This window comes from Anser anser (assembly GCF_964211835.1).
Source record: "Anser anser genome assembly, chromosome: 3".
In the NCBI taxonomy this organism is placed as follows: domain Eukaryota; kingdom Metazoa; phylum Chordata; class Aves; order Anseriformes; family Anatidae; genus Anser; species Anser anser.
Genome location: NC_139722.1, coordinates 20,183,183 through 20,196,253, shown reverse-complemented (window position 1 = coordinate 20,196,253; position 13,071 = coordinate 20,183,183). Strand labels below are relative to the sequence as shown.

At 34.4% G+C, this 13,071-nt stretch overlaps 1 protein-coding gene across 1 annotated transcript in view; it reads left to right on the top strand.

Moving 5' to 3' along the window:
- Window positions 1–7,801, top strand: part of TPO (thyroid peroxidase) — a gene marked incomplete at its 5' end in the record, with an annotated part of 40,874 nt that extends 33,073 nt beyond the window's left edge. Inside the window, 3 exons of the mRNA XM_083831128.1 lie at window positions 2,063–2,271; window positions 3,954–4,124; window positions 7,447–7,801. Of these exons, the coding sequence (XP_083687254.1) occupies window positions 2,063–2,271; window positions 3,954–4,124; window positions 7,447–7,607 (541 nt within the window). The 3' untranslated portion in view covers window positions 7,608–7,801. The remainder of the gene's footprint in view (window positions 1–2,062; window positions 2,272–3,953; window positions 4,125–7,446) is intronic.
- Window positions 7,802–13,071: the final 5,270 nt, after the last annotated feature.

Genomic DNA, 13,071 nt, shown 5'->3' with positions numbered 1-13,071 from the left:
AAGTTTTAATGTACTTGAAAGAAGAAACTAGAAGGTACAGGGGAACTGAGTGAAGCAAAGCCTTTGACAGCTTTGGATATGGGAAAGATTCTGGTAAGAGTCAGTGACATTTCAGGATGTTCTGAGAAGTCTGGGGTCACTGTGTAGGTGAGAGTAGAAGCAAGGTGCCATTTTTTTTTTTTTTTCCTCTCTCTCTCTCTCCAGCGCCCCTCTCTCTTCTGTGATTCTTATCACAGTGCTCCTGAAGTATGGGACGGGACATTCACCCCATCCCTGATTGTGTAGATTCCCTCCTCCTCCAACACAGGCGGAGTGGGACAGGCTTCTCCCCAAACTATCTTACCATAAGCAACTATTTTCCTGTACCTAAAGCTTGCTCTGCAAAATTTCACATGCACTTAGCTTACTTAACCAAGTTTTATGACTCTGAGTGACTTTGCACTTCTGAGAAAACTGTTGTCAGCAGTGTGCAATTTGTCCTGAAAAACCCCATGGGGCACACCACCAGCCCCTATATTCCCCAGAACACAAACAGGATTATCAGATTTCTCATTTGCATGGAAACATTTCAAAGGGCTCATATTCAACCTAACATACCACACATACGCAGATTTTGTACAGGGTCCACTGCTGTTCCCTTCCGATTAGAGGGGTGTAAACATGAACACCACAGACAGCCCTTACTAGAAACCCTAGTGTTGATCCCCCAGTATTACAGATACCCAAACCTGAGTTCAATTGGTTCGAGTTCGATTGGTTCAATCCTGAGTTCAATTGATTCTATCCTGAGTTCAACTGTTTCATCCATACTCTACTGGTAATAGTCCTAGGTGATGTTAGCTCAGATCCTGCCTGCCTAGTGGTGGGGAAAATAACAACTGACCTGACTACCACAGGGGACTATCTTAGCAATTTAACATTGCTTGATAGTGTTTAATATGTAAACAGAGATGTGCTAATAAATTATTTAAAAAAAAAAGTGCAATTCATGATGTCTCAATGTATAAAATTAAGCCAAATACACTCTCTGTGATCTTTCATAGAGTTGCCCCATCTTTGTTATAAAAATGATAATATCCTGTTTATCTTTTTTCTTTCCTTTCCCTTTCTCACTAAGCTTTTTTATATTTATATACATTTGTATGTGTGCATGTACATATTATACATATTATTTATTTATATTTATTATTATATAGTATATATGCTAAAATATATACTATAATATAGTATGTAGTACATGGTATATAACATATAATATATAATAAATGATATTATTATTTAATATATAATTTGTAATATTTATTATATATTATACATAATATATATTATGTATACCTATACATTAATATGGTGCTGCAATACTAGCACTGTTTTTTTCTTTTCTGCCAGCATGCTTCTGATCTGACAAAATGGAAGAAGCATTTAATCTCTCCATTTTGTATGATCAAAATGACATTTGCTGTTTGTAAATATTCTGCTATAGCTAATCTACATACCTACATCTTTTTAGCAAATGGAGAACTGAATGGAGATATACAAAGAAGCATTCAGTAATACCTGTTTTCATAGCAACAATTCTGTAATAGCAAGAAAAGTTCAAATGTTATGGTATGGGTATCTATTATGGCTGCTCCTGTGATTCGCTGTAATATATATTTAGAACAATTTATGAATGCACAGTGAATGCTGGTTTGCATAAGATTAAGTATCCAATTCAAATAATTTACCTTCAAGAATTTTTCTCTCAATATTGTAACTTTCGTGGTCTTGTATCATTATTAAAGAATTATTCTGCATACGTGAATAATTAATAATTTTACCCATCTGACTTTTACAAGACATCTGAGGTCAACAGTACTGTGGACTCACACTAGTCTTGCCATGACTTGTATTTTGGGTATGCAAAACAACAGATTATGGAGTTTAAACTTATTATTGTTGTATCCACCTACATTTTGCTGTAATTCTTATTCTCTGGTCTCTTACGTAGGATACTGTGAAAGCAAGAATAATCAGCTCTTTGAATTTAATCTTTTCAAAATAATTCTATCAACCTTTCCAGATTCTGGTGGGAAAATGATAATATTTTCACTGAGGCTCAAAAACATGAACTCAAAAAACACTCTTTGTCCCGCGTGATTTGTGACAACACAGGGATTTCTGAAGTGCCAGCAGATGCCTTTCAACTTGGAAGGTTTCCACAGGATTTTAAACATTGTGGCTATATAGAGGGGATGAATTTAGAAGCTTGGCAAGAAATCTATCAGGAAGGTAATCTGGTAATCTGGTAATTAACTTTTTTCTTTTCTTTTCTTTTCTTTTCTTTTCTTTTCTTTTCTTTTCTTTTCTTTTCTTTTCTTTTCTTTTCTTTTCTTTTCTTTTCTTTTCTTTTCTTTTCTTTTCTTTTCTTTTCTTTTCTTTTCTTTTCTTTTCTTTTCTTTTCTTTTCTTTTCTTTTCTTTTCTTTTCTTTTCTTTTCTTTTCTTTTCTTTTCTTTTCTTTTCTTTTCTTTTCTTTTCTTTTCTTTTCTTTTCTTTTCTTTTCTTTTCTTTTCTTTTCTTTTCTTTTCTTTTCTTTTCTTTTCTTTTCTTTTCTTTTCTTTTCTTTTCTTTTCTTTTCTTTTCTTTTCTTTTCTTTTCTTTTCTTTTCTTTTCTTTTCTTTTCTTTTCTTTTCTTTTCTTTTCTTTTCTTTTCTTTTCTTTTCTTTTCTTTTCTTTTCTTTTCTTTTCTTTTCTTTTCTTTTCTTTTCTTTTCTTTCTTTTCTTTTCTTTTCTTTCTTTTCTTTTCTTTTCTTTTCTTTTCTTTTCTTTTCTTTTCTTTTCTTTTCTTTTCTTTTCTTTTCTTTTCTTTTCTTTTCTTTTCTTTTCTTTTCTTTTCTTTTCTTTTCTTTTCTTTTCTTTTCTTTTCTTTTCTTTTCTTTTCTTTTCTTTTCTTTTCTTTTCTTTTCTTTCTTTTTCTTTTTTTTCTTCTTCTTCTTTTTCTTCTTCTTTTTCTTCTTTTTCTTCTTCTTTTTCTTCTTCTTTTTCTTCTTTTTCTTCTTCTTTTTCTTCTTTTTCTTCTTCTTTTTCTTCTTCTTTTTCTTCTTCTTTTTCTTCTTCTTTTTCTTCTTCTTTTTCTTCTTCTTTTTCTTCTTCTTTTTCTTTTTCTTTTTCTTTTTCTTTTTCTTTTTCTTTTTCTTTTTCTTTTTCTTTTTCTTTTTCTTTTTCTTTTTCTTTTTCTTTTTCTTTTTCTTTTTCTTTTTCTTTTTCTTTTTCTTTTTCTTTTCTTTTTCTTTTTCTTTTTCTTTTTCTTTTTCTTTTTCTTTTTCTTTTTCTTTTTCTTTTTCTTTTTCTTTTTCTTTTTCTTTTTCTTTTTCTTTTTCTTTTTCTTTTTCTTTTTCTTTTTCTTTTTTTTCTTTTTCTTTTTCTTTTTCTTTTTTTTCTTTTTCTTTTTCTTTTTCTTTTTCTTTTCCCTGATGGGAGAATGAGTAATCAGCAGTTAGAGCACTGACCATGGTTACCGCAGGTCTTGAATTCTTGGTCTTTCACAAACTTTTAGCATTTCTATCACTTTGAAATAGGATCTTGGTCTTTGTCTCTCTCAAATTTCCCCTCTATATCAGGTTACTGTTTGAAGCTTCACCTTGATAACATGAATGGTTTTGTGAGATACCCAGACATTATGGTAATTGAGGCAGGAGTTCTTGGACAGATAAAAATTAACTAAGATCTCTGTAGAGCACACTGTTAGAAGGTAATGTTAATTTTATGAGAATTATAAATCAATCATGAGTTATTCCATATAAATTCTTGTCCAGAAATGAAAATTTAAATTCTTGATCATCCTCAAGCATGTGAGTAATTAAACTTAAGTTAATTTGTAGCAATAATGGAGAATAATGTCAATTTTTGATGCTAAGCTGGCATTTTTTTTATGTGATTTTTTAAATTTTTTTAATTTATTTTTTATTTGTAGAGGAAACATGTGGAACACCAAAACAGGTGGAAAATGGTGATTTTGTATACTGTTCAGAATTGGGAAAATCTACAGTGACTTATTCTTGTCACCATGGATTTCAGTTACAAGGAGAAGAGCAATTAACTTGCACAAGTAAAGGATGGAATTTTCAGGCTCCTGTTTGTATAGGTATATCTCTACATATATATTTGTTTCTGAAATTTTTAAAAGCTAAAGTCTATCACAGTTTATTAGAAGTAAATTCCTTTCTATGTTGTCCCGAAATGTATGGTTTAAAAGTCTTTTTTACTTTGTGTTCCCTGGATGTATGTATGAATTAATCTTATGTAGTTCACAAGATTAAAAGATAGTCAGCATTCTGTATGTATAGGTAGGATGACACAATAACATGAAACTTCCTTGATCCAGCATTGCTATCTTAATATCTTCCCATCCTGATTCAGCAATCAGGTTGATGATAGGGAAATGTCATTTGAAATTACCTAATTAAAAAAAAAAAAAAAAAAGAGTCATTTAACAACCAGTAGGGAAAAGAAAAAAAAAAAAAGGCAAGTCAGAATTATACATTGCTCCCTGCTACATTCAATATAATAGCAAACCAGCCTTTGTCATTTTCCTGCAATTGCTTCAATGGATTCTCTAGATGGAAAGTGAACTCTGCACCAGTAGTTGGTGTATTATCCTAATAAGTTAAGCAAAATTGGCAAAGAGAAAAATAATGAATACAAGTGAAATTAAACAAATTATTTATCATTCTGTTCCAAACTCTCTCTCTCTTCACTCCAATCCATGCAAAGATTTGCCAGAAGTGAGTTATTTCTGCAGGTAGAAAAGTAGAACAAATAAGAAATCATTAAAAACAGTTCATTCCATGAACAATTTCAGAGGAACGATTTCCTGTTATTTTAATTAATTTTTATCTTCTCTCTTCTTTTTGCCTTGTTTTTGCTGTTGAAAGGAAGAGGATAGGGAGAAAGAGAATGTGGTAAATGTTTCATTACAAGACTTTCACTCTTCACAACTATGAAGTATGAAGTCTTTCTCTGTTCATATTTCAAATGAGTGTTTTTAATGATATGTATGTATATATACGTATCTCTATATGCATACTCTGTTCAGAGTTATGAGAGCATGAGAGAAAATGAAACCTGAAAAGGTTGTATTTAGGAATATATTATGGATGGTGGTAAATTAATTTGAATGCAAGTGCTGCAGCTGATCTGCAATAAAGTCTGCTTATCAGTATTTCTGTGACAGCAGAATAGAAAGCTATTCATTCTAATTGTATACCTGGTATATAAAAAGTCAAATGAAATTTGCAGCTCTTTCCTTTATTCAAATCCTATTTATCCACTGAATTCCACCCACATAAATACCATATAAAGAAATAAAGCTGTTAAATGAATTATAATAAAATCTTTTCAATAGATTAATGTTCTGGCAGCAAACTGAATAAATAAGTTATATGAATGAATCATTCCTTGTCCTAGTTTCTTTTAATATGTTCAGCAATGTAAACAAAAGACTGTATATCTGCTATAGGAAAACAAGCTGCTGCATATATTAAATAAGCAATGCCTTTATTAAAAGAAAACCATCAAAACCCACTTATGCAGATGCTACTTGAGTTTTACAGTAGAAAGCACTTTGTTCCATGTATGTCTGTGCAATGTGTTCCCATTCTTTTAAATGTTCAGCAAATTAGGAATAAGTCAAGCAATATAATGAGGAGGATAGAGCTTAGCATTTCTGCAGATGGTTTCAAAATTACATGCTGCTCTGGAAAAGACAGAGTGGCCTGCTGGCAAAAGCATAGGAATTTGAGAGCTGTTAATTCCTGCTTACTAACTTTGGCTTTGACAGAAATCATTTCTATTGATTCAGGAAGTCATTTAGTGCTAGACTGTGCTACCTTTATATTAAGTGTTATCTTACACTGGATACATAACTGTGTTTACTTTGCTTCAGTAAAGTACCACTGTCTTTGAGCAGTAGTGTAGGCTGGTGAGATCTGACATACACTATTTGGTGGTCGTAAAATGAGTTAGCTAACAGATAACATGACTATGGGCCTATGCAAGCTGAAATAGCACCTTTGAATTACAGTGCAGATAAAGCGTGTTCAGATTTTTCCTTCCCAAAGATGAAACCAGTGGAAGTTAACCGAAAATGTGGTCTTGAAGTGTGTAACACTCATTAAGGAAAATTAATAACTCCCAAACAACAGATCAGTTTCCTGCTTCATAGAGGCATTATGGGAGATATTTCTTAAGGATTCATAAATTTAAGATTATTTTGAGTGTCTCAGTTGACAGATTTGGACACAGCTGCTGCTTTGTATTAAAATTTAAGAAAGGATCGGGTTTGATCCCATTTCCAATGACAGCTTTCCCTAAGTAGTCTGAGAGACAATGCTAAGCTAAGCCAGTAAGTTGTTTTTACAGGATCAGTTTCTACTACTGATGAAAAAAGAGTTACTTACACTGAAGTAGCAGATCAAACATTGCTGTAGGGAATGAAGGGAAGCAGTATAACCAGAAAGAGAAGTTACTGAAGGCTATTGCCCACGTATGGGCTTGCAGTCCTTCCCAAGACAAGGGGTCTGAGACATTGAATAGGCTGACAATTATACAGCACTGATGGGAAACCATCTAAAACAGTGTTGGACATCTATCTTTAAGTAACCAAATGAAGAGTGTAAACAAAAATTGCACAGAAAGAAGAGAGAAAGAGAAATTAGGAAAAAAATGTATTCTTTTCCTCATTGAGTATTTTCTTTCCTTCACTCTACACTGATTCCCATTTCATTGCATAATAAGACTGTGAAAGGTCCTGAGTGGCCTCAGGGAAAATATGTTTATATGCATCTTCAAATGGGTAATTGTGCATCTGCTCATCATTCTGCCAAGATACTGCCATTTCACAGAATTTACATAGCTTCTAGGAACAACCATTTTTGCAGTAATATCACAGATTACCGTTATAAATTTTGTATCCAAAGCTAACCTGAATGCTTGACTCGTCAAAATTATTCCTAGAAGTGTATGGAACCATGTCAGTGTTATTACTTTCATTATTGCTATAAAGCACAGTATGAAGAAGGTTTATAGAAGAACTCGAAGTCTTAGGACACAAACACATTCAAGAATTGTTCTCAAGTATATGGTTTGTATTTCTGAAAATTCAGCTTGTTTACATTTATAGCTTCTTGCAGATTACCAAAATAAAATCTTTATTTTTCATCATTTCCAGCTAAAAAGAAAAAAAAATGAAAGAAAAAAAAAAAAAAGAAGAAGTAGCATGAAAAAGGAAGTAAAAACAACTTTGTGCTTTAAACTAACAGTGAGGACCTTTGGCAGTATCAATGTGTAACACACCAGAAGTGTGTGATAACTTTCACTTCCAGATCCTTTCAGTGAGAGTGTATAAGAAGGTAGTAATCCCTATCTAATTTATAATGATTATTGATCATTGTGTATTTATTTTGCAGACATCAATGAATGTGAAAATGAAATTAATCCACCATGCTCTCCATCTGCTAAATGCATTAACACTAAGGGCAGCTATATATGTCTCTGTACTGATCCTTACAAGCTGGCAGAAGATGGAAGAACATGCATTGGTAATGCTTTTAAGCCTACTGCCCATTAAGATTTTCTCTGTTCTTTTTTTTTTTTTTTACAATGCTGTAAAAATCGTAAAATTAAGATCTATGGAAAAGCTGTTAACATACTTAAAAAATCTATGCACACAGTCTTAGGTACAGCCAGATTCTGTAAAATAAATGAAGGTACTGAATAAATAACACAGACACAGAAGTAAGCTTTCATTTTCCATTCTTGTTGTAAATAAACCACTATTCCTGAGTGTTTTTATGAAGGGATATCTAATCTGTCTCAGTTCTAATTAGTATCTAAATTCAGCATCTGAATCAGCTAATTTCCACCTATTACATTCCCAAACAGTCAAACCTTTTAGGGATAGCATAAATTATGCACTTCCTTCTTTTTCATCATTTCAGCACATCTGGAAGCTGTATTGGGCCTTAAACTCTAGGTTGGGAGCTTGAGTGTAGTTGCACACTGATGCTGGGTACTACTGTTATACAGGTGATATACCTGTGATACAGGTACTACTGTTCTGGGGAAAGAGGGACTAGATCTCTCTAAAACTCCATGAAAACCTACAATGGAAACTCAGGTAGATGAATATTTTCCTTGCCAAAGTGCCCAAAAGAAACACAGAAACTTTAAAGTGCTCAAAACTTGCATATTCAGTGCTGTACGCCACACAACTATATGTGAATTCTGAATCTCACTGAAGGCACATTTCTGGTTTCCTGTTTCAGTGAATACCCTGGTCGTGATGTGAGATTGAGCTGTCCGTTGTTGTTAATTGCACAAAGAAAACACAGGATGATAATTCCCCAGCAAAAAATATTGTCTCACAAACAAACAAGCAAACAAACAAAATACTTCAATAATATGATGTATATGCAGTTGGTTTTCTAGCTGTTGTTCAGGACCACTCTTTGAGCCTTTTTTATTGGTCTGTGGACCTATTTCTTTCTGGGATAAAACTAAAAAGGAATGGTGCTTGTCATTCATAGTTTCATCTTTTAAAATACCAGAAAAAGAGAAAAAACACTTTCTTTGTAGGTGTTTCTTATCTTTATTTACAGTTTATTTCTTTACCCTTTCAACCGTGGTCATATTTCTTTACCACTCTAAATCCAGAGACAAAACCTGTCTTCAGATTAGCATAAAGAGATTAGTTCACAGCATAAAAGAGATTAGGTATGAGGACACTGCACCGGCATGAATCCAAGACAGCTCCAAATATTAGTTAAATTTTATATTTCAAGGGAGGAAACAGAGAGTGCTTACAGACAGTGCTACTGTGCCAAGTAATCATTGTCCCAGACCAAGCCAAATGTGCTTTTCTAAAGGCCTCATTGGCCTTCTGACAACTCAAACATACAGGTGCAGGTACAGCAACCCAGTCTGCTGATGAATGTCTAGGATGTGAGGCTAGCAAAATCCTGTAGACCAGAGTGACTAGAGCTTGTTGCCTCCATCTTTGACCCATCCTTGTATGCTGATGCTAAAGTTTGGTTTGCTAGATCTCTGGAGTCAGTTACAACAGTTTCTGCTGTGTGACACAGATTTCTGATTTCATTTCTTCCCTTTAAAGTTTTAAGCTACGGAAGAAAGAGTTCATTGGCAAGCGACTGACAAAAATTGGCTAGTGATTTCCCAAGTATTCCTGGCAGTATTTTATAGAAATAATATGTCTTACTTTACAATATCTCCACTATAACTGCATTTAAAATTGTTTGGTTAATTCAAAATTGTGGCATTAATCAGTCAAGTGATTTAAGCCACTGCAGAGTGTCAGCCATTACATATTAGCTGTAATTTATATTGACAAACTTTTAAATGACATCATCCCCTTTCTTAGATTCAAAGATGTAATTGCAGCTATTCTTTACTTCCATACTGGTCCTAAACTAAGCAAAGGAAAATGTTTGAAAATTAAACTTTCTAGAAAGCGACATCTGAGGTATACATACTGAAGAATTAGTGCTTCGTCCAAGTTCCACTGCTATGATTATGTGAACTGTAACCCAGATATGCGTTACTGGGGAACAAACTGAAGGAATAAAAAGTCAGTGTACAGTTATAAGACTATGATCTCATGAGGTGATTGAAGCATGTTGGGATAGCTCACACAGCTGGAGTGATACAATGGATGGATAGAGGCTGTTTAGGAAGGACAGGCTGGGAAAGTGATGAGGGAGTGTGGGGGATGTTGCACTTTCTGTGAGAGGTCTGCATTAGGATAGGTCAGGAATCAGTGGAGAACTTATGGGTAAAGATTAGTGGAAAGAGCAACATAGGTTCTGTTTTAGGGAGTCTGTGCTACAGACCTGATAAGGAAGAATTAGATGAGGCCTTCTTCAAACAACAGGAAGACTCACATTTGCAGACCCTGATCCTCATGGGGAAATTTAACCACCCTGATAGCTGCTGGAAGGATGATGCATCAGGGTACAAAAATCTAGGAGTTTTCTACAACAATTTTCTGACACAGGTGATCCAGAAGACAAAAGTGAAAGGTTGCTTTTCTGGATCTGATCCTTACAAATAAGGAAAGGGATGTGAAAGTCAGAGGCAGCCTTAGCTACAGGGTCTATGAAATGATGGAGTTCAAGATCCTCAGAGTAGGGGGCAGGACAAAATCAGGACCACAGCCGTGGATTTTAGGACAGCAGACTTCAACTTCTTCAAAGATCTACTTGGAAGAATCCCATGTAAGATATGCTTGGAGAGAAGAGCAGTCCCAAAGAACTGGTTGATATTCAAGGATCAGTTTCTTCAAACTCAAGAACGATGCATGCCAACAAGTGGAAAATCAAGCAGGAGGTAGCAAGAGGTCTTCTTGAATGATCAAGGAGATTCTGTCTGAACAGAGACATAAGAAGAGAGTTTACAAGATGTGGAAGCAGAGGCAGATGAACCAGGAGAAATACAGAGCTACTAGCCAACCATGCCTGCAGGGGGGGGGTCAGGAAAGCCAAGGTCAACCTAGAGTTGAATCTGTCAGTGGATGTAAAGGGCAACAAAAAAGGTACCTAAACAGCATAATTAAAATGAGGGTCTGCTAGTCCAAGGTGGGACTAAAATTGGACAGGGTTCTGGTGGAAAAGGATGTTAAAGTGATGGAGAAACTAATCTTGGAAAACATTTCCAAACACATGAAAGACAAGAAAGTAATTGGGAATAGTCAGCATGGATTTATGAAGGGAAAATCATGTTTAACCAACTTGATAACCTTTATAGGTTACCCAGCTTGATAGGTGGATAAAGGAAGATCACTAATTCTGCTTGCCTCAACTTTAGAAAGGCTTTTTACAGTGTCTCCCATAGAAACTTCATAGACAAGCTGACAAGGTATGGGTTAGATAAGTGTACAGTGAGATGGATGGAAAACTGGCTGAAAAAACCAAAAAGAAATGCAAAATTCTGCACATAGGGAGGAATAATCCCTGGCACTGACACACACTGTGGACCAACTGCTAGAAGACAGCTCTGAAAAGAAGGACCTCGGGGTCCTGGTGGACAACAAACTGAGCATAGGCCAGACTGGCAGCCTTGTGGCTAAGAGTACCAACAGTGTCCTAGGCTGCACTAGGAGGAGTGTTACCAGCAGGTCAGTGGAGGTGGACCATATCATGTTACTCAGCACTGGTGAGACAGCATATGGAGTACTGCTTCTCCTGTTTTGGGTTCCCCAGTACAAGAAAGACATGGAGTTACTACTACATTGAGTCCAGTGAAAGGTGATGAAGATGATGAAGCAACCAGAGCATCTTTCATACAAGGAGAGGTTGAGAGAGCTGGGACTGTTCAGCCTAGAGAGAAGGCTCAAGAAGGTCTTATCAATGTGTATAAATGCCTTTTGAAAGAGAATTTTGATGAGAGGGCCAGGCTCTTCTCAGTAGCACCCACTGACAGGACAAGAGGCAATGGGCACAAATTAAAAACCATGAAATTCCAACTGAACACAAGAAAACACTTTTTTACTGTGAGGGTGACTGAACACTGGAACAGGTCTCCCAGATTTGTTGTGGAGCCTCCATCTGTGATGATATTCAAAACCTGACTGGACAGGACCCCCAAAAACTTGCTTATATGGGGAATTTTGACTAGGTGATCTCAGAAGAAGGTTCTTCCCAACCTCAACAATTCTGTGATTCTGTAATTAGGTATGATGAGGAAGAGGTTTCTAGTAGTGTTTTATATGGTTTCTTTGTAAACTGGCCCATATGCTTGTCTTGCTGTCATTTCTCATACTGTTTCCATTGAGAAAGAAGTAGTTAATTAACTACTCAATGGTAGATTTCTCTAAAAAATATTTGTATTAACAAGTGGAAGGAGAATGTCACCAAGAGTCAACTGCGTTCTACTTTGTTCAATTTCCATGTTAGAAATATTTAAGACAAATTTATATAAAACAGCTTTTCTGTGTTTTTACTTTAGCTAATATAATAAGTGTTATGAATATTGTTGGTGTCTTGGTTTTGTTTGCTTGTTGTTTTTGCATTTTTATGAACACCATTCATAAGGCCCAGATAATTTCATTGTTTATTTGGAATGAGGTTCTGAACCTTGATGAAAAAGACAGTACAACACTTTTCTAAACCAACATATTGAATATAATAAATGAACAGCTGAATTTTAGCAGTAATATGAATTTGGAGATCTGCAGTATAGAGTGATTTAAAATTATGAGATCACCTCATATTATTATGAGCATTTCAATCTTCAAAACGGAAGTGCTCTTAAAATTTTGAAGAACTCTAGTAATGTTAACTGTTCAATACTGCGCATCCATATAACCTTCACTCCTATTTTTATCAGTAGAATTCGTCAGTAGGCACATGGCCTTTTTTTTTTTTTTTTTTTTAAGGCTGGATAATGTTTTTGACTCAGATGGAAACTTATATATGGTAATTTCGTTAAGGAAGTGAATTCGTTACGTTGCCTCAAACCAAAGATGACTACCCCTTGCCAGTTTGGTCTGTTGTTTGTCAGTGTTTGAAGTAAAAAAAAAAAAGCTGAACTGAAAAGTACCAATTGATTTGTGCGTACTCTAACCATGAGAAAAAGACTGTTATGTTGACACAATATGCAGATATTTAAAACACTTATGTTTAGCCCCCCAGATGAAATAGGCTAAAACTAATACTTTTTGAAGGCTTAGTCAATTGGCAGAAGCTTTTTAAGTTAAAGTGTATCATAAGATACATTATGATTACATTAAATTACATGTTCCTACCTTTCTAACAATGGAAATAAGCTTGATTTTTTTAATCTTGTTTTCTTTGAACTAATCTCAAACTAAAAGGATTCTCAATGTATTTAGCCACTATTTACAAAAACAACATATGTATAAAAATATAAAATACATTAGAATTTAAAACAGCTGTATTGAAAACACATTCAGTCTGCAGACTAGTATGTGCTTATGAGATTGATGGATGAAGATTATCCAAAGTCATCATGGGAAACATCTGTGTAATTCAATGAGTAATATAGTTTGGACTTTAATT